Consider the following 26,916-nt stretch of genomic DNA (forward strand, 5'->3'; position numbering starts at 1 on the left):
AAGACATTGAGATTTTTGTTTCAGCCAATCAGAGCACAGCGCACGTGCATGCGCGTGAGTTCGTGCTAATTTGACCATGTCATATTATCTACACTACTAATATATCCTTATATAATGAGTTTCATAGTATTTCATCAAAAAATGTAAAAGTTACGTCTATATAAAGTATATCAGTCATTTCACTCATTGCACGCGCACTCACGTGCATGCGTATGCGCGCAAAATGACCTTCATTCCGCACACCTACACTACACACCTATTAACCCTAAAAAGGTTTTAACTCAGTTGGGTGAACAGTTTCTGAGAACACTCGCGGACAAAAAAAGTACCGGAGAACAAAGAAGAAAAAAAAGAATAACTAGGGCTAATTGTAACGGGAACCGTTACAGATGTTCCCCAAACGCTTCCCAACTCCATTTTGTTCCATATTCTCTGCAAGTTACATTAAATAAGACAAACGCGATACATTTTAGACTTTAACAAAGTTTTCCCAAAAGTATTCAATTTCAGCATTGCACGCATGCGCATTTGAATGCATCTGCATAATGACCATATCATCTTGTCTACATTATTCATTTATAAATATACTGAATATAACAGCATTTAATGCAAAAATATGTTTAATCTAGTGTGTTTGTAATTTTACTCATTTCACGTGCACGCACGTGTATGCATGTGCATGATGACCATACCCTTTTGTAGGAGTCCATTATGTCTATCTATGTTTTGAATCCCGTCCTGTTTGTTTGAAAACCAAGGGAGTTATAGCCATTAAAAGTTTAAGCCAATGAGATTGCAGCGCACGTGCATGCGCGTGCTTTTATGAAAATTATTATACATAATATTGTAGGATATCCTAAAGCATGCCTAAGTTTTAAATTTCAAAGCATTTCGTCAAAAAACAAAAAAAGATATTGAGAATTTTGTTTCAGCCAATCAGAGCGAAGTGCACGTTCATGCACGTGCAAGCATGTTCAAGATGACAATATCTTCTTCTAGGAGTCCATTATGTCTGTCTATAATCTAAATCCCATGCTGTTTGGTTGAAAAACAAGGGAGTTATAGCCATTTAAAGTTTAAGCCAATCAGATTGCAGCTCACGTGCATGCGCGTGATTTCATGACAATGTTTATATATCGTATTATAGGGCATCCTAAAGTATGCCTATGTTTTAAATTTCAAAGCATTTCGTCAAAAAGCAGATAAGATATTGAGATTTTTGTTTCAGCCAATCAGAGCACAGCGCACGTGCATGCGCGTGAGTTCGTGCTAATTTGACAGTGTCACATTATCTACACTATTAAAATATCTTTATATAATGAGTTTTAAATCATTTCATCAAAAAATGTCAAAGTTATAACTATATTAAGTATATCAGTCATTTCACTCACTTCACGCGCAAGCACGTGCAGGCGTATGCGCGCAAAATGACCTTCGTTCCGCACACCTACACTACACACCTATTAACCCTAAAAAGGTTTTAGCTCAGTTGGGTGAACAGTTTCTCATAACACTCGCGGACAAAAAAAGTCCGGAGAAGAAATAAGAAGAAAAAAGAATAATAATAACTAGTGCTAATTGTAACGGGGACCGTTACACCGAAACGCTCCCCAACTCCGTTTTGGTGCCATATTCCCTGTAAGTCTAATTAAATAAGACAACATCTGTGCATTTTTTACTTTAACAACGTTTTACCAAAAGGATACCAATTATATTCAAATTTTAACATTGCTGCGTGCCCATGTGAATGCAGTGCATAATGATCATATAATCTTGTCTACATTTTCTATATATTTAAATATACTTAATATTAAAGCAGTTAGTCCAAAAGTATTAAAAAATCACTCATTCAAATGTATTTTTAAATTCACTCATTCCAAATGCACGCACGTGCGTGCACGTGCATGATGACCATACCTTCTTGTTAGAGGCCCTTATATCTTTCTATGTTCTAAATCCCATACTGTTTGGTTGAAAACCAAGGGAATTATAGCCATTTCAAGTTTCAGCCAATCAGATTGCAGCACACGTGCATCCACGTGATTTCTTGAATTTTTTTCTAATTCATATTGTAGAATATCCTAATCCATGACTATGTTTTAAATTTCAAAGCATTTCAACAAAAATCAAAGGAGATATAGCCATTTAAAGTTTCAGCCAATCAGATTTCAGCACACGTGCATGCGCATGATTTCTTGAATTTTTTTATATCGTATTGCAGGATGTCTTGATGCATGACTATGTTTTAAATTTCAAAGCTTTTCATCAAAAATCAAAGGAAATATAGCCATTTAAAGTTTCAGCCAATCAGAGTGCAGCGCACGTGCATGCGCGTTATTTCATGAAATTTTTTCCATATCATGTTGTAGGTTACCCTAATTCCTGACAATGTTAAAAATTTCAAAGCATTTCGTCGGAAAACAAAAGAGATATTGAGATTTTTTTTTCAGCCAATCAGAGCAAGGCGCACGTGCATGCGCGTGAGTTCGTGCTAATTTGACAGTGTCATACTATTAACACTATTAATGTATCCTTATGTAATGAGTTTCAAAGCATTTCATCAAAAAATGTAAAAGTTATAGCTATATTAAGTATATCAGTCAATTCACTCATTTCACGCGCACGCACGTGCATGCGTATGTGCGCAAAATGACCTTCGTTCCGCACACCTACACTACACACCTATTAACCCTAAAAAGGTTTTAGGTCAGTTGGGTGAACAGTTTCTGAGAACACTCGCGGACAAAAAAGTACCGGAGAACAAATAAGAAAAAAAATAATAATAACTAGAAAGTCTGCTATTGCAAGCAATAGCATATGTCGCCCCGTACTGGACAAGACTTTCATTTTTATCATCACTAAAACAATGGCCCATTAGCTAAGCTTGGACAACCATCGAGTCGTATCAGTCCTTTCCGTTGGAAACAGAAGACCTTAATTGGGTACATCCCATTTTATTTTTAGAATCGGTAGGAGAAGAAAGTAGTGCAGGAAAAAATTACAAGTTCCTAAATTTGCAGACTTGCATAAAAGAAATTGGGCAGATGTACTGAACTGAGCCTCATACTTGTTAATTGGCAGTATCTTTCCTACCAATAAAGCTTGGCAAATGTAATTTTTTAAGAAGATCAGCCGAATTATTTTGTGTATTATAACGCCAGTTAGAACTCTGAAATTTCACTTTCATTTTTAGAGGTTCTGCCGGAAATCGAATCTGACATGCCACCTTCAATTCGAGCATTTCTGCATTGTACAGGGCTGATGTTTCTTATGAGATGATAAATCATGTGCAAACTTTCTCAGTTTAGCGGAATCGTGAACATTTTCGGCGAGATGAATGTTTTGTTTACAGTAGTGATCAAGGCTTAGCGCACTTGTAGGAGCGGATCCTAGGATTTATGAATGAATAAAAACTATGGAAATAACGTACCAATTTTCTAATTTATACTTGCACTATCTAATGAAATTAATAATATACAAGTTATAGATATACAAAAAAAATGCGAAATGCTAATAAATGCAGTTGACAATCGTTATTTTATATATAGATAAAATAAAATAATTATAAAATCTAGAGACAAGACAGAAGAAGAATGAAGGTTGGCAAACTATGAAATCACATCAGGAGAACTGAATTTTATGAATGAAACTTTTAAAACGTTACTTGTAAGTTGTATATGTTAGATATGTGTATTCTAACTGGCAGTGCACTTCAAAAAGGGGGGGGGGTCGTCTTGAACATAGTACCTTACGTTTGAACGGTAAGGGCTAGGGCTTTCGTATTTCAAATATGTAATTCTTGTGAAAAGAACTTTTATTGTACACGAAGAACTTTGACCCTTTGACCTAGACCTTGGAGAACACATGTGTACATCTTAACCTTTTTTCTGTTTCGTTTCTATGACAACTGTGAGCGACTCATTACAATTATTTTAAAAGTAAAAATCACTTTGACACATTGCAAGGAATTAACATTGAAAGTTTCAAAACGATTGCTTTAGTAGTTATTGAGAAAATCGAAATTAAAGAATTTTAACATTCCCCTGGTTTCCATGGCAATAATCGAGTATTTGAAAATTTTAAATGCAAGGCGCACAACTACAGATACTAATCATTAAAATAAAAAGAGTTTCATTACGAACGTTTAAGGGACCAGAGAGAACACTCTCGGACAAAATTCGTCGCTTTTTACAGGTTTCCATGGCAACGGTAGACATATTGGAACTGAACGACCTCACTGCACAACTACAACCAGTGATCGTCCTTTGAGGAAAGTTTCAGGAAGATTGCCCCAGCCATCTCCGAGAAACAGCCTGGATAAAAAAAACATGCGTACAATATCAATATGTCGTCCCCGACTTCGTTCGGGGCGACATAATAATAAGAAACCGAGTAAAAACAATATGTTCCCAAACTCCGTTTGGGGAACATAATAAGAAACAGAGTAAAAACTAGAAACGATCTCGTTGCGAGCAACGAGAGGTCTTCCGTCCGATTCTGAAAAAAAAAACCTGTAAAATCGAGCTGAAAAAGTAATTTGAAAAATTCGTACAGATGGGTGATTGAACCAGGGTTACCAGCAAGTATTTCCAACGCGCTTACCTTTACTATATTGGGACCACTCTTCTAAATTTATTTGTATATATTTCTGCAACAGTATATCTGTCTTGAAATTGTGAAAGGCTGGTCACTAATCATAATTATGCGCCAAACGGCACGTATAAATCTTCACGCCTTCTTTGGAAAGTTCTATTAAAAAGGTGTGATAGCTTCAATGAAATTAAAATAAGAACGTTCTTATAGCTTAAATTGTGAGTTTTAAAAGTCATTTAATACGTTCAATGTACGAGACATAAAACATATCGTTTATAAGTAATACGAAAGCAGTGGAATATGGCTATGATTCTTTAACATATTTCAATTTCCCAATTAGTTACACATTCATTAAAAAACTGAAACTGAAAAACGTGTCTCACCCAACGACGGTCAAGAATTTAGATACCATTTATGTTTAATAACTTGAATTAGATCTATTAGAAAACAAATGTTAACATAAACTTTATTAAACGATCTTTTGAAAAAATGGTTTACTTATTTTGTTCTTTTCTATTAGTTTGCATGGGAAAACAGTGGCCGCGTTTTTTACTCACTGAATATATTGTTTCTTGATAAACATATGCTTACATGTATATTAATCGTGATTCAAGATCTGTTGTTCCATGATGCAAAACAAAAGGTTGTATATATAGTATTTCATTTGTACATGTAGTCGTTTTCTACTTTGAGAACCATATAAAACCAATTTGAGAAGATCTCGCATTAAAACTTCAGTTAGAATAGAATTGCAACGAAACTACGACGTGACAATCAAAGTTCTCTTTTATATTTTATTTATCCTTATGTTAGTTTCGTTCAACCAAACGCTCAGCTGACTTCATAACCCCCTACGCGCTAAATGTCGGAGTTGAAAGAGACAGACGCCATTTTGGATACGCTTCGAATTTTCAAATCTTAATATCTAGAGTTTGAATTTATTAATTTACAAACAAATTATATATTAAGACTAATTAGAAGGATTTCTATTAAACTTATTAAAATAATTCAAAAATATTGAAAAACAAAAAAGTTAGAAAATTCGACTTTTTAAATTTTCATCTGGAAACAACAGGAAGTACTGACGACGAACGAAAGGTCGCATCCTGGATAGTAAATATCACGATATATAATCCCTGAAAGTTTCACATTAATATCTTTTACCGTTCTTGAGATTAACCACGGACAAAATGTCATTTTGAATTCAGGAAAAGGTCTGTAACTTGGCACCGGAAGAGAATTTCCCAAAAATCTCTCGGATAAAATAACTTCAGATCACAACAAATTGTTTCTGAGAATTTCGTGAAAATCCACCCAGTAGTCTTCGAGAAATCGCGTGCACAAAATTAGATGGTCAGGAAAATAATAATAAGAAGAAGAAACAATAGAATCGCTATAAGGTCTTCCGTGAAGACGGAAGACCTTAACAATATGTTCCCCAACTTCGTTTGGGGAACATAATAACTAGAAAGTCTGCTATTGCAAGCAATAGCATATGTCGCCCCGTACTGGACAAGACTTTCATTTTTATCATCACTAAAACAATGGTCCATTAGCTAAGCTTGGACAACCATCGAGTCGTATCAGTCCTTTCCGTTGGAAACGGAAGACCTTAATTTGGTACATCCCACTAATTATTTTTAGAATCAGTAGAAAGTAGTGCAGGAAAAAATTACAAGTTCCTAAATTTGCAGACTTGCATAAAAGAAATTGGGCAGATGTACTGAACTGAGCCTCATACTTGTTAATTGGCAGTATCTTTCCTACGAAAAAAGCTTGGCAAATGTAATTTATTAAGAAGATCAGCCGAATTATTTTGTGTATTATAACGCCAGTGAGAACTCTGAAATTTCCCTACTTTCACTTTTATTTTTAGAGGTTCTGCGGGAAAACGAATCTGACATGCCACCTTCAATTCGAGCATTTCTGCATTGCACAGGGCTGATGTTTGCTATGAGATGATAAATCATGTGTAAACTTTCTCAGTTTAGCGGAATCATGAACATTTTCGGCGAGATGAATGTTTTGTTTACAGTGGTGATCAAGGCTTCGCACAACTGCAGGAGCGCATCCAAGGATTTATGAATGAATAAAAACTATGGAAATGACGTTCCAATTTTCTAATTGATACATGCATTATCTAATGAAATTATTAATATACAAGTAATGGAAATACAAGAAAACACGAAATGCTAATAAATGCAGCTGACAATCGTTATTTTTTTTTTTATATATAGATAAAATAAAATAATTATAAATTCAAGAGACAAAACAGAAGGAGAATGAATGATGGCAAAATATCACATGAGGGGAACTGAATTTTATGAATGAAACTTTTAAAACGTTACTTGTAAGTTGTATATGTTATATCTGTGTATTCTACCTGGCTGTGCACTTCAAAAAGGGGGGGGGGGGTTCGTCTTGAACATAGTACCTTAGCCATAACGTTTGAACGATAAGGGCTAGGACTTTTGTATTTCAAAGATGTAATCCTTGTGAAAAGAACTTTTATTGGATACGAAGAACTTTGACCCTTTGACCTAGACCTTGGAGAACACATGTGTAAATCTTAACCTTTTTTCTGTTTCGTTTCTATGGCAACTGTGAGCGACTCATTACAATTATTTTAAAAGTAGAAATCACTTTGACACATTGCAAGGAATTAACATTGAAAGTATCAAAACGATTGATTGCGTAGTTATTGAGAAAATCGAAATTAAAGAATTTTAACTTTCACCTGGTTTCCATGGCAATAATCGATTATTTGAAAATTTTAAATGCGAATCGCACAACTACAGATACAAATCATTAAAATAAAAAAAGTTTCATGACGAACGTTTGAGGGGCCAGAGAGAAAACTCGCGGACAAAATTCGTCACTTTTTACAGGTTTCCATGGCAACGGTAGACATATTGGAACTGAACGACCTCACTGCACAACTACAACCAGTGATCGTCCTTTGAGGAAAGTTTCAGGAAGATTGTCCCAGCCATCTCCGAGAAACAGCCTGGATAAAAAAAACATGCGTACAATATCAATATGTCGTCCCCGACTTCGTTCGGGGCTACATAACTAGAAACTCATTACGAGTAATGAGAAGGTCTTCCGTTTTACTACTTCCTGTTGTTTGTCTTTTGTTCATTCGATATTATCTAAAAACTTATTTTAAAAAAAAATACTTTTAAAAATCACTTTTTAAGATCACTTCCCGTCTAGACCGGAAGTAATGAGTTACACGATTTTTACATGATGTAAATAAATTGATGACTGACTATCAGTCCTGAAAGTTATATATTTTAGTCATTTACTGTTACTGAGCCATTGTGTGAAGAAATTCAAATTTGAGAACAGGAAAACACACCACCGGAAGTAAATTGTTTAAAAATTCTCTGACATTTCTCTATACTTTTGTAGTATCTACAACACATATATAAAACATTTTAAATAGTTTATCTATAAGCGATAATTAATGAGAAAGTTTAACATTGAAAAAACTAAGTTTTTTTCTTAAAACCAGAAGTTGACATTTTCTTTATTCCAGTGGAGTCCAGCATTTTTCAAAATACGAAAGAGATGCAATAAAGTGGTGTCAGTAATAATTTTAAAAACAAAAGTTAATTTTTTATTTCTTTGATCACTTCCTGTGACGACCTGAAGTGGCGGCTGACGCGTTTACTCCTGTATGTTTTGCTACATCTTCAACGTCTATCACTCGGTAAGTTTTGTCTCTTAATCTCTTGGTGTTTCAAAGATCTCGCTCACATTACTTCTCATTTTGAGGACATGAGACATGCGACCGAAAGTGAATTTTACAAAGACTATGACGTCTTTCTAAACGTGCATTTTGAATAACAATAAGATAACTAAAATATTTTAAAATACTTGTGATATTTATGGGAAAGTTAAACATCGAAATAAAGATGTTCATCTCCTAAAACCGGAAGTTGACATCTTTATTTCCGTAGGAGTGTAACATATTTCAAAACATCAAAAGAGAATCACTGTTGTTTTCATTTTAAACGGAAAAGTTAAAATTTTTGATTTTCCTGATCACTTCCTGTGACGACCGGAAGTGACGGCTGACGCATTTAACCCTATCTCTTGTATCTACTCCTGTAGGTTTATTATTCGTGTAAGTTTGGTTTCTTGATCTCTTACTGTTACCGAGATCTAGCTATGATAACTTCTCATTTTGAGGACAGGAAATAGTCCGACCGGAAGTAAATTTTACAAGGATATTTGACGTTACTCTAGACATTTGCAATCTGAATAATATATCTAAAAATCATTTCAAATACTCTATCTTTAACAGATATTTATGGTAGCGTAAAATACTCAATTTACATAGTTTTCCTCATAACCGGAAGTTGCTGTTTTTTTTTGTTTCCAATGGGACTGACATATTTTGAAATTGCAAATAAGATGCAATAATGTGATGCAAAAAGATGTTCAAAAAAGAAATGTTGAAATTTTCAATTTCTTTGCTCACTTCCTGTGATGACCGGAAGTGACGGCGGATGATCATAACCCAAATGAATTTGCCTACCTATCAAAATCTATCATTCCTACAAGTTTGGTGTCTTAATCTCTTACCGTTTTCGAGATTTCGCTATGATAACTTCTTATTTTGACGACAGGAAATTGTGCAACCGGTGAAGTGAATTTTACAAAGATATTTGATGTTACTCTAGACATTAGCAGTCTGAATAACATACCCCAAAATCATTTCAAATACTTTAACTATAAATAATATTTATGGGAAAGAAAAATACTCAAATTATGTAGTTTTTCTCTTATAACCGGAAATTGCCGTTTTCGTTTCCTGTGGGAATGACATATTTTCAAACTGCAAATAAAATGCTATGATGTGATGTCAAAAAAGTTTCAAAAAAGAAAAGTTGAAATTTTCGATATTTATGATCAATTTCTGTGACGACCGGAAGTGACGGCGGACGATCTTAACCCAAATAGGCTCGCCTACTTATCAAGATCTATTACTCTGATAAGTCTGGTGTCTTCATCTCTTACCGTTTCTGAGATATGACTATGACAAAATATTTTTGAAAAAAGCGGAAATCGTTCATATCTGATGACCGGAAGTGAATTTTCAAAAAATGAAAAAAACCTCTGAGCATATTTACATTGTCTATCATCCCTGAAAATTTCAAGAAAATCGGTCCAGCCATCTCTAAGAAATCCGTCTTACAAGAAAAGGGGAAAAAATAATAATAACTAGAAACGATCTCGTTGCGAGCAACGAGAGGTCTTCCGTCCACTTTAGGAAAAGAAACCCACGAAAAATCGAGCTGAAAAGAGATTCAAAATTTGGTAACAAGGAGGATTAAACCCATGTCGCCAAAGTGAATGCGCTTTTTTAAAAAATACATTTTTATCCCCCACGCGCTAACCATTAAGCTATTGGGAGTACTGCTATAAATATACTTGTGTATACTTTTGCAACAGTTCACCTGTCTAAGAATTATAAAAAAGCATTCATAATTTCGTGCCAAACGCCACGAGTAAATATTCGCGCCTTTTCTTTGGACTGATCTATTAAATAGGTATGATAGCTTCAATTAAATTTCAAAAATAAAACATTCTTAGCGCCTTTATTTTATTTCGACGTTAAGAAAGTATATGTAACACATTATACACATTACATATCATATCTAGCCCAGTTACACTAAAGCAGTGAAACGGAAATTAAGTTTTAAGATTGACACTCAATTGCAACGTTCTACTGTAACGTGTCGGACCTGAGCGGTCAGTAGGTCCGTGCTCGTATTACCGAGTTTTACTGGGGATACGATTGAATGCAATATATACAGATAATAATATGACACCTGCCTGGTGTCTTTAAATCAAATGACCTAAGTGCTTTGTACAATTATATATCTTCAGTTAATACCGGCATCTGCCTGGTGCCATATGACAATTGCCTCACTATACAACTGACTATATGAGTCAACAGCCACCTGCCTGGTGCCTCTTGATTTAGCCTTTAACAACTGCCTGGTGTCTTACTGCTTACCAAGTTGCCATTATAACTCTAGCCAAGTAGCTACAATATACTTACACAGTATGATTTAACTTTGTAAGAGCTTCTCTGTCCTAATGACAAACCTATAGCAAACGTCACACAACTATATTTTAACAAGTCACTGACTACGGCAACTTTGCACAATTCGATTTGATCGATACACTAAATGGTTTCTGGACCAAAGTGAAGACACAAGCCAGTTGGCTGTACTGCCCCCTTGTACCTCAACTTCATCAATGATCATAAGTTATCAGATATCATTTTGATAAAATACAACAGACTGCCTTTCTTTTGGCAACACTATTATTATTTTCTAACAGAACATCATTTATCAATAATACTTGTATAATTCTTTTGTCAATTGACCAATTAATTACAATATTTACATTGAATAGCTATTATAATATAAACAAGTAACGGGACGTAACTGCTCCAACCATTTCACTACTACGTTAGAGTCGAAGTAGTTTTTTACATTTCATGTATCCTTATGTCAGAATGGTTTAATCAAACGCTCAGCTGCCTCCATAAACCCCTACTCGCGAAATGGCGGAGTTGACAGAGACAGCCGCCATCTTGGTCCCGCTTCAGATTTTCAAATGATAATATCTAGAGTTCAGACAAACCAATATCCAAACAACTTATACAGTAAGCATCAATCAAAGGGTCTCTATTATCATTCCAAAAATAAATAAAAAATATTGAAAAACAAAAAAGTAAGAAAATGCGATTTTTTCAATTCGCTTCTCCTAAAGACAGGAAGTATCGACGACGAACGAAAGGTCGCGTCCTAGATGGTATATATCACGATCTACAATCCCTGAAAGTTTCATGTTGATATCTTTAACCGTTCTTGAGATTATCCGTAGACAAAATGTCATTTTAATTTCAGAAAATGGTCTGTAATTTGGCACCAAAAAGGAATTTCCAAAAAATCGCTCGGATAGATCAAATTCATGTAACAACACATCTTCACTGACAATTTCAAATAATTCCATCCAGTAGTCTTTGAGAAATCGCGCACACAAAATTAGAAAGTCAAAAAAATAATAAAAAGAATAATAATAAGAAACAGTACAATAACTATAAGGTCTTCCGTGAAGACGGAAGACCTTAATAAAAAGAAACAGTAGAATCACTATACAGCTCAACAAACTTTTTAAGCTCACATGGTTTTTCGCACAAATTAAGGTCACATTGATATGATATAATATTGTGTATAGAGACAACAAAATACATTTTAAAAGTATTTTGTCTACATAATTTGAGTTCTATTTTATTTACTGAAACATAATTCACACAAATCAATTGGTCGAACTTTGATATATTCATGGCTGCAAAATAACAACTATTCTCATTTGAATTTTTGTAGTTTCTTGCCAATTGTAACTGTCTTTTTATCCGTTCTTTTGAAAGCAATAGCTCTTGGCAGAAACGTAGACATCGGTACAGTACAGCTACTGTAACTTGTATTTTCTGTTCATATTGACTCTTTAACTCGGGGTGGTAATAGTATTTGTCATCTGTTTGACTGCTTTCTATGTTAATTAGGGGGAATTTTTAAGAGTCAACTTATAAAATCTAGAATCATGAAAGATTCATTCCACTGCAAAATATAAACGTTTCAAACCGTAAATGCAGAAGAAATTTCCTTTTCATAGAAGGAATTTACTATTCAAAATAATAAACAATACTTCATTATCCTACCCTTCAGTGTGGTTTCCTGTTGCAATATTATCCCTTTTCGGTGCTTTATTTCGACGAAACAAAGAGGAGTATGGTAAACGAGCAAAGATTTTTTTAAAATACTCACCTTTAAGAAGAAAATTTGAAAATTTCAACTACATGGGATCAAGGAGAGCTCGTTTAATACAATGTGTAAAAACCTATGGTAGAATCGTACAGTCGAAACATCCTACCATTTATTATAAATTTTCCTTTAAAACATCCACTTTGGAAACTTAAAATAATGATTTTAAAAGACATTTATGCTTGACATTATATATGTAATATAACGAAGGGTTATGCCATTGTACTGCAGTTCCAAAATTGTTATTTTTATTTCAACAATGTGACCTTAATTTGTGCGAAAAACCATGTGAGCTTAAAAAGTTTGTTGAGCTGTAAGGTCTTCCGTCTGAAACGGAAGACCTTAACTAGGGCTAATTGTAACGGGGACCGTTACAGATGTTCCCCAAACGCTCCCCAACTCCCTTTTGGTGCCATATTCCCTGTTAGCGCTATTAAATAAGACACACTTTATGCAATTTAGACTTAAACAACGTTTTCCCAGAAGAATACAAAATATATTTAAATTTTAGCATTGCACGCGTGCTCATCTGAATGCATACACTATTTATATATTTTAATATACTTAATATCAAATCAATTAATCCAGAAGTATTAAAAAATACACTCATTTAAGCGTATTTTTAATATTACTCATTTCACGTGCACGCACGTGCATGAGGACTATACCTTCTTGTAGGAGTCTATTACGTCTGTCTATGTTCTAAATCCCATCCTGTTTGGTTGAAAAACAAGGGAGTTATAGCCATTTTCAGTTTTAGCCAATAAGATTGCAGCGTACGTGCATGTGCATGTTTTCACGACAATTGTTACATATCATATTGTAGTACATCCTAAAATATGTATATATTTTAGATTTCATAGCATTTCGTCAAAAAACAGAAAAGAAATTGAGATTTTTGTTTCAGCCAATCAGAACGAAGTGCACGTGCATGTACGTGCATGTATGTGCATGATGACCATACCTTCTTGTAGGAGTCCATTATATCTCTCTATGTTCTAAATTCCATCCTGTTTGGTTGAAAAACAAGGGAGTTATAGCCATTTAAAGTTTAAGCCAATCAGATTGCAGCGCACGTGCATGCACGTGCTTTCATGACAATTGTTATATATCATATTGTAGAACATCCTAAAGTATGCCTATATTTTAAATTACATATCATTTCGTCAAAAAACAGAAAAGATATTGAGATTTTTGTTTCAGCCAATCAGAGCGAAGCGCACGTGCATGCGTGTGGGTTCGTGCTGATTTGACAGTGTCATATTATCTACACTATTAAAATATCTTTATATAATGAGTTTCAAATCATTTAATTAAAAAATGTAAAAGATATAGCTATATTAAGTATATCAGTCATTTCACTCATATCACGCGCACGCACGTGCATGCGTATGTGCACAAAATGACCTTCGTTCCGCACACCTACACTACACACCTATTAACCCTGAAAAGGTTTTAGCTTAGTTGGGTGAACAGTTTCTGAGAACACTCGCGGACAAAAAAGTACCAGAGAACAAAGAAGAAAAAAAAGAATAATAACTAGATGTGAAACTCGTTGCGAGCAACGAGAGGTCTTCCGTCCGATTCCGGAAAGAAGACGTAAAATCGAGCTGAAAAAGTAAAAAACGATTTGCACACAAGGGGGATTAAACCCATGTCGCTAGCATGAAATTCCAATGCACTAAATATTACGCTATCGGGACCTCTACTCTAAATCTACTTGTATATATTTACGAATATGCTTCTCTCTTAAAATTATGAAAGGCAGGTCACTGTTCAAAATTTAGCGCCAAACACCAAGAGTTAATCTTCGCGCCTTTTCTTTGGAATGTTCTATTACATAGCTGTGATAGCTTCAATGATATTAAAAAAAAGAACGTTTTTATAGCCTAAGATTCGAGATTTAGAAAGTATATTTAACACATTTTAAAAATTCCATATTGTATATATGCATGTAACACTAAAGCGGTGAAACGGTTATGAATTTTTTTTCAATTTCCTGTTTATCCCCAAAGTGAACTATCCCGATTAGTTAATCGAAAAAGGTTGAAACGTTTCGCCGAAAAACATGGCTCACCCTTTGATGGTCAGGGAATCAGAAATCATTTATGCTCAATAACTTGAATCAGGTCTTTGAGACAAGAATGCTAAAATAAACACCATGAAGCGATCTTTAAAAAAATATATACTGACAATATTAAGTGATATTCTTTTTTGAGAAAGTATTACTTATAAGTATGATTTAAGTTTTTCCGTGATGCACAAAAGATATTGGGTATCGAATATCATTTGCACATTTTGCACAATCGTCTTTTGTTTTTCTACTTTGAAAACCAACCAAAACCAACTATAGAAGACGTTAGTTTGACACAGAACTGCAACGAAACTACGACGTGACAATCCAAGTATTTCTTTACATTTCATTTATTCTTATGTTTCTTTCGTTAAAGCAAACGCTCGGCTGCCTCCGTAAACCACTATCGCGAAATGTCGGCGTTGACAGAGACAGTCGCCATTTTGGACCCGCTTCAGATATTTGAATGCTGATATCTAGACTTTAGATTTATTAACATTCAAACAAATTAAATAGTAAGCATTACACGGAGGGCTTCTATTACCATACCAAATATAAATGAAAAATACTGAAAAACAAAAAAGTTAGAAAATACAATTTTTTAAAGATTGCAATTCGTAACGACCGGAAGTACTGACGACGCACGAAAAGGCGATTCTGCAAACCACAAAGACATGATCTATCATCTCCAATAAGTCTCCAGTTCATATCCTTAGCCATTTTCGACAAAAAGGGGCAACAAAATCGCATTTTAAAATCAGGACATTGTCCAACACGTGGCACCAGAAGCCAATTTTCCAAATTTCTCCTCGGATGTAACAACTTCATATAATGACACATATTTTGTGAAAGTTTCATGAAAAACTGCCGAATAGTTTTCGAGAAATCGCCTGCACAAAATTTTGTCAAAAAAAATAATAATAATAAGAACTAGATGTGAAACTCGTTGCGAGCAACGAGAGGTCTTCCGTCCGATTCCGGATAGAAAAAGTAAAATCGAGCTGAAAAAGTTAAAAAGATTTGCACACAAGGGGAGTTGAACCCAAGTCGCTAGCATAAAATTCCAATGCACTAAATATAACGCTATCGGGATCTCTACTCTAAATCCAGTTTTATATATTAACGAAACAGTTCTTCTCTTAAAGTTATAAAAGGCGGGTCACTATTCAAATTTAGCGCCAAACGCCATGAGTTAAATCTTCACCCCCTTTCTTTGGAATGTTCTGTTAAATAGGTGTGATAGCTTCAATGAAATTAAGAAAAGAACGTTCTTATAGCCTAAGATTCGAGGTTTAGAAAGTATATTTAACACATTTTAAAAATTCCATATTGTATATACTAGTATGCATGTAACACTAAAGCGATGAAACGTTATGATTTTTTTTTTCAATTTCCTGTTTATCCTCAAAGTGAACTATCCCGATTAGTTAATCGAAAAAGGTTGAAACGTTTCGCCGAAAAACATGGCTCGCCCTACGACGGTCAAAGAATCAGATATCATTTATGCTCAATAACTTGAATCAGGTCTTTGAGACAAGAATGCTCAAATAAACTCCATGAAGCGATCTTTAAAAGAATGGATTTCTTATTTTTGTATTATTTATTAGTTTAATATGACACAAGTGTGCACAGGAAAAACCGAGTGGTTAAGATATATACTAACAATATTAATTGATATTCTTTCTTGAGAAAGTATTACTTATAAGTATGATTTAAGATCTGTTTTCCCGTAATGCACAAAAGATATTAGGCATCAAATTTCATTTGCACATTTAGTCTTCTCTTTCTCTACTTTGAAAACCAGCCAAAACCAATTATAGAAGACGTTAGTTTGACGCAGAACTGCAACGTAACTACGACGTGACAATCCAAGTATTCCCTCACATTTCATTTATTCATATGTTACTTTTGTTCAAGCAAACGCTCGGCTGACTCCATAAACCACAATTGCGAAATGTCGGCGTTAACTGAGACAGCCGCCATTTTGAACCCGCTTCAGATTTTTGAATGCTAATATCTAGAGTTAAGATTTATCAACATTCGAACAAATTATATAGTAAGCATTATAATGAGGATTTCTATTAAGATACTAAAAATAAATGAAAAATACTGAAAAACAAAAAAGTTAGGAAATACGATTTTTTTAAATTTGCATCTCGTAACGACCGGAAGTACTGACGACACACGAAAAGGTGATTCTGCAAACCAGAAAGTTATGATCTATCATCTCCAACAAGTCTCCATATCATATACTTTACCATTTTCGATAAAAGTGCGCGACAAAATCGCATTTTAAAATCAGGAAATTGTCCATAACTTGGCACCAGAAGCGAGTTTTCCAAATTTCTCTTCGGATGTAACAACTTCATATAATGACACATATTTTGTGAAAGTTTCATGAGAAACCGCTGAATAGTTTTCGAGAAATCGCGTGCACAAAATTTTGTCAAAAAAAGAATAAGAATAATAAGAAACAGTACAATCACTATAAGGTCTTCCGTGAAGACGGAAGACCTTAATAATAAGAAACAGTAGAATCACTATAAGGTCTTCCGTGAAGACGGAAGACCTTAACTAGAATCTTGTTGCCATGGCAACAAATAAGTCTTCCGTTCTTCTAAATCTGTAAGAATTTGCTTTTTTTCTCTGCAAAAAACATAGATATCATATGTACTCTGAAAGAAAAAAAAACTGCAAAAAGGTCTTTCAGTACTTAAGGTACTTTGATTTTCATGACCAATCTTGTTCTTCATAAGAGCTACACGTGTATCATAGACAAACCAACGGACGAACGAACACCCTACTCTCATAAACTTCACTGTGTTTATGTTCTGGCACAATTGTGATGGTGTTATAAAAATGTCATGAACTAAGTTAGTACCATATTAAACGTAAAGTCGTTGATTTTTACAGTAATACTATCGAGATTTGTCAGCAGAAAGATTATTCAACTACAGGAATTATTCAGCAATCGATGAATTGATTATATGTTGTTTAATGTCCCTCTCGAGAATTTTTCACATGGAGAAGCCTCCACTCGCCGGTGGAGACTGCAAAATGTTGTCCTATAATTTGGCTCTAATCGCCATTGAGCAGTGAGGAATCTTTTCGAGTCAGTACCATCTGACACACGGGACCTCGATTTAAACGATCTCATCTGACGGACCGGTCTCCACGTCCCACAACTGAAGTCCATAATACAGATATATGATGCTCTTGCCATGCTTTTATTTTATTTTTCATTTCTCAAATTTGTTGCATCAGATTTTCTTAAAGATCATACTTAATAATAAAAATCATTTCGAACAACTTTATTGCAATGCATACAGCGTGGGGTGATTTTGATTGACAGGTCAATACATGTACACTGAGTGTAATACTTCTTAAGCAGAAAAAATATACAGAAAGTGACTATGACGGACTATGAAATCAGAAAATATTTAATAAAGAATGGGTACAACTGATATAGAACTGATTTTTTGTCTATGTAAATGGATAGGATAATCAGGATTAAAAGGGAATATCTCTCTCTCTCTCTCTCTCTCTCTCTCTCTCTCTCTCTCTCAGACATGTAAATTTCAGTATCTTGCGTAATGAAAAATCTACTATTATAGAATATGAATTCTGTATACATGTTAATGGTAATTATAATCAAATGTTCCAGATTTAATTGTATAACAAATTTATAATTCAAAGGCCTATAGTTGCAATAATGTCTCCGAATAAAATCAAGAGGGGGGGGGGGGGGCTTCAAAAGAATTACATACTCGGTAATTTTATGTTTATGAATTAAAAGGAAAATACTTAAGGTTACATGTACATACATATAATTATATAGCATTGCATAAAATTGTGTTCATTCGTATACTTTATCTAACATATCAACAGACCTTTGCAGATGTTTTTGTATCATGTTTTTAGCGTAGCATTATTTCACACAGAAACGCGTAACTTTCACATAATGTTAACCCTTTGAGTACTTAAGTATTTCACAAAAATCCAAGAATCGCTTTTTCTCATCTTTAATAACTTCTCGGGTATATAAAAGTATAGATCATGTATAATAAATAACACTATAAGACTTTTAATCAATGAAATATACGTGTTAAAACCAAATCCAATCTATAGATTGATTTTCTTTCTTTTAAGTTGCAGATATCAATTTATTTCTAAAGGCTTTACAACGGTATTACATTACTCTTCTATCTCTCAGTTCCCTTTTGAGTACATATAATATTTTAGAATCGAAAATAAAACTCGGATTCCGGGATAATTTCGCATTCAAATTAGAGAATGAATTAAGAATATTTTTTTTAAATATAATCATAACAGACATTACAGATTTACACTACGCTGACAACTTTAAACTATGCATATACTGAAAGCAGTAACCAACGTAATCTTTCATGCAGAAGTGGATATGGAAACTCAAAGTCTAAATATTTTTTTATGTGAAAAGTGTGGATATAGACGTCTGCGACGTCATGGATACTACCTCCGCCTTTATCTCGAAAGTTCTATTCCCACTTACAAGTCAGAGTTATCTATCTTTGCTCATTGTCACTACGTAAAATAAAATTTTATTTAATGCCATGGTTACATCTGATAAAATATGATAAAGGTTAAAGTAATTAACCAACGAGTTTAAATTTAAGTGCAACTACAACTGTCCAATAGGGACAAATACCCCCTGCTGGGTTTTTCAGAGAAGGTGCCAATTCAAAAATACTTTATGGATCTAGAGGTGTTTACAATTTGCTTACAAAAATTTGCAGTGAAATATAATTACTCATCATGTTTCTTAATGAATGAAACAAAGGTGCAACCAAATGAAACATCAATACTAATACATTGTAATTCCATTGTAACATTATTTTTTTTAATTTTTTTTTTTAAATTATTTTTTTTTTTATTTCTGCATTAAAAAAATATATTGCAATTATGTGTTATGTCACTCTGCAAACTGATTGTTGAAAAAAAAAAATCATATTATACAAAACCAAATTAATCTTGATAACTTTATATCAAATTCATTTGAAAATAAAGAGCTGGTCATTCAGTAATGAAGTGCTTTGACAGACAATAAATTACAATTAAGAGAATAAGAGAAGAGAGATCTTTAATTCTTGTGCCTGATTCCCAGGAGATTACACATGGTTGATAATGAGATGCCTTAATGTTCAACTTCCCACACCAAACTCATTAATTTATCTTTAACTGGATGCATGTCCAGTCATTATTCCCAAGAGACAAATGAATTTACATTATCTTCTGTGCAATGTAAAAACTGTTTTTAACACTTGATGATGTTTCTTTTTTTAAGTTTATATGAGCAGTTTTAAGCTGTAGTATTTTTGTACAGATATTCTAGATTCTATGTCTCAAACCTTATACATGAGCCCAAAATGAACAAGTCAATTAAAATAAAAAATAAAACCTGTAAAATGCAAAAAAAAAACAAAAAAAAATTGAACAAAAAGAGTTGAAAATTCCAATTGCACACCTTCATATGGTGAATAATAAGTGTACAAATTTTCAGATTAATCCTTGCAATAGTTTCTGAGAAACGGTCCGGACAAAACCACAAAATAAAAATTGAAAAAACACCAGTAAAATTCAAAATAATAATCAAATCAAGATGAAAATATCAGGTGCACTACTTCATATGGTGAATAATATTTGTACAAATTTTCAGACAAATCCTTCTAATAGTTTCTGAGTAATGGTCCACACAAAATCTCGTCTACAGACAGACAGACAGACGGACAGACGGACATGGTGATTCCAATATACCCCCCCTAAACTTTGTTTGCAGGGGGTATAAAAAGGTCAACTTAATTGTACCATAGATCAATAAGATGCACACTGACCCCCTATTTTCTCTGCGATTTTGAGTCACACTATATGAGTACTTATCTAAAATATACTTCTCAAATAATCCTTGATTTAACAAATTTCATGAGTGACATACCTTAAAGGAATGTCACTCAAATTTCTATTTTTAGTAGCAATAGCAACACCATTCATCGATATCAAAAATCGATGCACTGCTTTATGATCTCAGTGTAGTCTACTTGTGTGCTAAGTAATCTGAAATCAGACCAAAACTGGGGGAGGAGTAGTGTTTTTGAAAAATTGCTTACAGACAGATGGACAGACAGACAGACGGATGGATGCAGGACACCTAACCATCACATAAGCTCTTCTGGTCTCTGACCAGTAGAGCTAAAAACTTCAAACTAGTCGCCCATCAAGAAAATGTAATTCAAATCCAGCATGTGAGGCAAGTTTGAGAGTGTTCAACCCTTGATGCATAATTTAAGCAAGTTTGGTTAATACACAATGTAGGCGTTATAGTTTCTTGGTGATAGACCTGCACCCACAACTTTTACCTCGTCCATTATCTTGAAAATGTATGTCAGATCCAGCATCTAAAGCAAGCCCATTAGTGTGTACCTTAGATGTATCATACATGCAAGTTTGCTCAAACATAGGGCATATATACCTGCTTTAGATTGAACCTGCTCCAAAAAATTTAACCTGTTCAATCCTCAATAAAATGTTGGTTAGATTCAGCATTCGAAGCAAGTCCATATTTTACCAGTTCCATTTATAATACCTACTTGGTCCAACCCTACCCCTTGGGGCAAAACATTGAACAATTCAGAATCTACACTACCCCAGGATGGTTCCACATAAGTTTCTGCTCTTCTGGCCCAGTGGTCGGAAGAAGATTTTTTCTAAATATTTTGCCGCCTGCGTGGTGCAGTGGTTAGAGCGTCTGCTCTAGAGTCGCGAAGTAAGCAGTTGATCTTTAAGTCGTAGGTTCAAATCCCACTGTGGGACATACAGACTGGTCCTTTGGATGAGACTGTATAAACCGAGGCCCCCTGTCGCAGTAGGTGCTGGCAAGAAAAAGATCCCTCCCTGCTCAATGGCCCTGAGGGCCAAGTATAGGACAAAATTTGCAGCTCTCCACCGGCAAGTGGTGGCATCTCCATATGAGTGAAATATTCTCCAGAGGGAAGTTAAACAGTATACAATCAATAAATCTACATATTTCAATGTAAAACATTGATTCTCTCTTTGGCCCTTCCAAACTCTATTCCCCAATCCTTACCCTTCCAACTCCTTTCTGTGCCACGATTTGAACAATTTAGAATTTGCCCCACCCCAGGATGCTTTCAAATAAGTTTCATCTATTTTGGCTCTGTAATGTTTGTGAAGACTTTTAATGTACTCACTCTAATTTTGTCTTTTTTTGATTATCTCCTCTTGTAAAGGGGGGGGGGGGGGGGGGGGGGGGCGGCTCATTTTAAAATGTAATATCCCCTTCACATAGAGGGATATGCCAACTTTGGTTAAAACTGGGCCAGTGGTTTTTGAGAAGTTAAAAATATAACTTTGTTTACAGATGGACAGACAGACAATGGACAATAGGTTGATCAGAAAAGATCACTTGAGCTTTTCACTTGGATTTGCTTGGATTTAGAGGGTTTACATACTTTTCAGGTTTTAGAGGTTTTTCATCTGCTGGCAAGGCATCCAGAAAAATCTGTTCATATCTAATAATAATTCAAGAAAACGAAATTTTCTTTTTAGATAATTTTTATATATACTGTACTTGGAGACTTAAACAATGCATTAATGAATCTTAATATTCAACAGTTGTTATTGAAAATTATAACTTAATTTTGAATTACCACTTTAGCTTTGCTGCTTTACCATCTGCATTGTTCATACACATCTGCACTAGTTCCTATTGTATGCAGTAAAACATGCTTACAGCAAAATGCCTTTTGAGGTTTATGTTATATTGCATAAGTTCATTTCATGCCTGCATGAATACAATATGGAATAAAAATCACTTTGCTATTACTGTGTTTTACTGTACATAGAAATCATAAGGATACACAGGAATTTCCCAGCCATACGTCAGAGCTGTGTCATATCCTGTCAGCTGGAAACCCATTTTGTCCACAATACACTCTCTGTAAAACTGATCAGCACCAATAATCTGCAATATACAACACTGACCATTACAATTTAATTGCCTCTATTTCACATTTATTCTCCATTTTCTTTTCATTTTTTCACTTTTCATTTTCTGAGCTAATTTTTGCAAAAAGTTAAATTGAAATTAAAACTGAAGTTTGTATTTAATAAATTTTTCTGTATGGAAAATTTTTATATTTTGAGCTTCGTCTTGGGAATAGGCCAATTAATTTATTTAGGAGTCTTATTTAGCTTTAAGGGGTTTAGAACCAAACTCACTGCATGAGCCTCCCACATTTCAGAAGTTCTCATTGTTGCATCTAATTTTTCATTGATATCAACACAGGATGGAGTTGATGCCTGAAAAAAAAAATCCAAAAATGATAAAATATGTAAAATTAGTGGGTCCCTTCTTTATCAAATTAACAAGTGCAATTTTACAATCAGGGCCAAAAATACTAATGCAGTGCATCTTTCAAGTCTTTAATGCCCTGTTCACACGACGAGTTTAATTCGAATTAAACGTAAAGTTACTGCGAATTAGCTTCACTTAGCGTTCACACAGAGAATTTAATGTGAATTAGCTTAATTCAAATTAGTTTATTGCGCATTAAATTACTTCGCATTAGCTCCATGTGAATGCTAAGCGAAGCTAATTCGAATTAAATTTTGAAGAATGCGTAATGGCAAAATTTAGTAAAATTCCACTTATCGGTGGTCAGCTATAGGTACTTGTGCTATTTTTGAGTGAAAAACTACGGAGTATTTTGTTTTTCATTAAAATGTGTATACATACACTTTTCCATTATGTCAAATGGATCTGCTTCTGCATAAGGTGACATGATTTGCAAATGACATCATAATAGCCGTGCTGATGCCAGGCTGCAGAAGTAAAATTTTAATTCACATGAGTTTACTTCGTATTAGCTGTCGTGTGAACGCAATTTAATTCACATTAGTTTGATTCGCATTAGTTTACTTCGCATTAATTTACTGTGAATTAAACTCTCCGTGTGAACAGGGCATAAGTCAAAAGGATCTTATAATTTATGGTCTGATCTTGTTTTTCTCGATTTGACCTTGCATGAAGAAAGCCAGCAAGGTGAAACATTTTGATGCAGTGCATTTAGTCTTAATGTTGTCTTTACTTGTTCCAAGTTTGAAATCCTAATGTCAGAAAGGTCGCCAGTTATGATTAAACTTTATTTTTATGTAAAAGGTTGACTTTGACTTTATTACAGTCCCTGAAACATTCTACTTTCCCATTCTTCCATTCGCTCACCGCTCCTTCAGCATGCATTCACCGTTCGTTCAGCGTGCATTCACCATTTGCTCTCCGTTCACAGTTTTGCGCTCACTGTACACCATGCGCTTGCGTTCACCGTTCGCTCTTCATTCCGTTTACTTTGTGTTCACCTTGCGTTCAGCGTTTACTTATCGTTCAGTCTTTATTGTCATTTGGAACTCCGAAGTGAAAGGACTTACCTTTTTGATGGTAAGGATTTACACGTACACATTTTTAAATTTAATTACTAAGTTACCGTGCTTGAAGATTCATTTTTTTATGACAAAAACAAGAGGCCCATGGGCCACTGATCGCTCACCTGAAAAACTTGGGTGATGCAGTTCTTGACCAGACTTCCCCTCTTGTTATACCTATTGTGGTCCCCTACCCTTCTCCCCTGTCATGATTTTTAATACTTTCGAATCTACACTACCCTAGGGTGCTTCCATAAGTTTCCTGGCCCTGTGTTTCTTGAAAAGAAGATTTTTTAAGATTTTTCATATCTATTTCTAAGTAAAACTTGGATTCCCTATTGTGGCCCCGCCCTACCCTCGGCGGTCATGATTTTATCAGTTTAAAATCTACACTACTGAAGGATGCTTCCACATAAGTTTCAGCTATCCTGGCCCAGTGGTTCTTGAGAAGAAGATTTTTAAAGATTTTTCATATATATTTCATTCTATGTAAAACTTGGATTCCCTATTATTGCCCTGCCCTTCCCCCAGGGGTCATGATTTTAACAATTTTAAATCTTTACTGCCCGAGGATGCTTCCACAAAAGTTTCAGCTTTCTTGGCTTTTTGATTCTTGAGATGAAGATTTTTAAATAAAAATTAGGATATATATAAATGTAAAACTTGGATTCCCTATTGTGGCCCCGCCCTACCCCTGGAGGTCATGGTTTATCAATTTAAAATCTACACTACCTAAGAATGCTTCCATGTAAGTTTCAGCTTTCCTGGCCCAGTGGTATACAGTGGAGCCTCATTTAACCGGACGCTTTGGTTCCTAGTCAATTGTTCGGATATGTGAAGCATCCGGATATCTGAATTACCCGTTAAACTAGAAATATGTCCATAGGACATGAATGCCCCACCGAGGATATATTAGTAAAGCAACATGAAAATTTGTATGTGTATAAAATTTGATCAGAATATCTTGAATAGTGATGCAGTTGAATTATTTACATTAGTATGTATCAGCATTTGAAGATTGACACTAATTTCATTAAATGAGGTCAAGGTCAAAGGAAATACCAAGGTCAAAAACTGTTGATTCAGTTTAAAAGCTCTCATCAGTAAGTATCAGCAAATGAAGCTGAAAATATAATTATAAATGTTTTTTAAAACTGACTTGAACAAAAATGGATAAAAGTTAGGTCAAGGTCAAATGAAAGAAAAAGGTAAAAAATGATGAAACACTTAAAATGCTTACCTCAATATCTATCAGCTTATGACGTTTGACACTAATTTAGGAAAAGTGAGGTCAATGTTAAAGCAAAGGTCAAGGTCAAAAATGTTGATGCAGTTGCATATCTCTCATCAAAATGTATCAACATAAGAAGTTAAAAATATCGAGAAATGATGTCTTTAATTAAAGACTGACTTATACACAATTTGATAAAAGTGAAGTCAAGGTCAAATAAAAGGTCAAGGTCAAAATTGTTGATGCAGTTGAATTGCTTACATCAGTATGTATCAGCAAGTTTGACACTGATTTAGGAAAAGTGAAGTCAAGGTCAAAGGAAAGTCAAGGTCAGAAATGTTGATGCAGTTGCACATCTTTCATCAGTATGTATCAACATATGAAAATTGATAAAAATGTCTAGAAATGATGTCTTTAATAAAACATAGGTAATCAAAGATTACGAAGCTCACCTCGACGAATGTTATCAGTGTAAGTTAAATACAAATCTCACATTATATTTAGTATTTATCCCAACAACAATATTCTTAAAGTTGTTTTTAACCCCTTACGTGGCATATGCACATTTCTACACATGTAGCGTGAAAAAAACATGCATAGTGTGAACAAATATTCAAAACTTTGTTAATACTGTAGATATCAAGAACTTCAAATTCACTGGGATAGATCTGTTTCCAAAACTTTAACCTGGTCTCTTGCTTGGAAAATATAGGTCAGATAAAGCATCTGAAGCAAGTCTGGTAGTGTCCATCCCTAGATGCATCATCAATGCAAGTTTGTTTCAGTTAGGGCTTATAGTTACTTGGGAATGAAAATATAGGTCAGATCCAGCATCCGAAGCAAGTCTGGTAGTGTCTATCCCTAGATGCATCATCCATGCAAGTTTGGTTCAGGTAGAGCTTATAGTTACTTGGGAATGAAAATATAGGTCAGATCCAGATCTGAAGCAAGTCTGGTTGTGTTTATCCCTAGATGCATCATCCATGCAAGTTTGGTTCAGTTAGGGCTTATAGTTACTTGGGAATGAAAATATATTTACAGTCCCTGAAACGTTCTACTTTCCCATTTTTCCGTTCGTTCAGCATGTGTTCACCGTTTGCTCTCCGTTCACAGTTTTGCGTTCACCGTCCACTTGCATTCACCGTTCACAAAACGTTCACCATTCGTTCTTCGTTCTGTTTACTTTGCGTTCACCTTGCATTCACCGTTCACCTATCGTTCAGTCTTCATTGTCATTCGGAACTCCGAAGTGAAAGGACTTATCTTATTGATGGTTAGGATTTACACGTTTTTTAATTAAATAACTAAGATATCGTGTTTGAAGAATAATTATTTCATTGCAAAAATTATCTATGATATTTATATATTTCTATTATTATAATTTAGCTGTTAATTTATCTGTGAAATTTACCTGGAAAATAATACACTAAGTACCTACATGTATGTAGAATGATGCTAAAATATTAAATTTAAAAAAAAGGGAAATGCACAAATGCTTCACGCATGGCGACATCTTGTTGTTACGCAAAAGACAACAAATCATTAATGGATGGATAATAATCCAAGTCTTTTACAAGAAAAGAAAACACAAAAAAAATATTTCTAACCCGCATTTTAAAAAAAAATGCACGAAAACATATTAGAACTACATGCAGGTCTGAGAATTATGAACAGTACTGCAGACATTCAGTTAA

General features: G+C 34.4%; 1 protein-coding gene across 1 annotated transcript in view; it reads right to left on the bottom strand.

The window, feature by feature from the left end:
- LOC134251221 (zinc finger CCHC domain-containing protein 8-like) overlaps positions 1-26,916 on the bottom strand; it is a 53,350-nt gene that overhangs the window by 8,271 nt on the left and 18,163 nt on the right. The window contains exons 4-6 of the mRNA XM_062733607.1: positions 22,792-22,872; positions 22,431-22,534; positions 22,023-22,082 (exon numbers count right to left, since the gene is read on the bottom strand). Of these exons, the coding sequence (XP_062589591.1) occupies positions 22,023-22,082; positions 22,431-22,534; positions 22,792-22,872 (245 nt within the window). The remainder of the gene's footprint in view (positions 1-22,022; positions 22,083-22,430; positions 22,535-22,791; positions 22,873-26,916) is intronic.

Source organism: Saccostrea cucullata, unplaced genomic scaffold, assembly GCF_032062105.1.
Source record: "Saccostrea cucullata isolate Sc308-1 unplaced genomic scaffold, CSIRO_AGI_Scuc_v1 ctg2386, whole genome shotgun sequence".
In the NCBI taxonomy this organism is placed as follows: domain Eukaryota; kingdom Metazoa; phylum Mollusca; class Bivalvia; order Ostreida; family Ostreidae; genus Saccostrea; species Saccostrea cuccullata.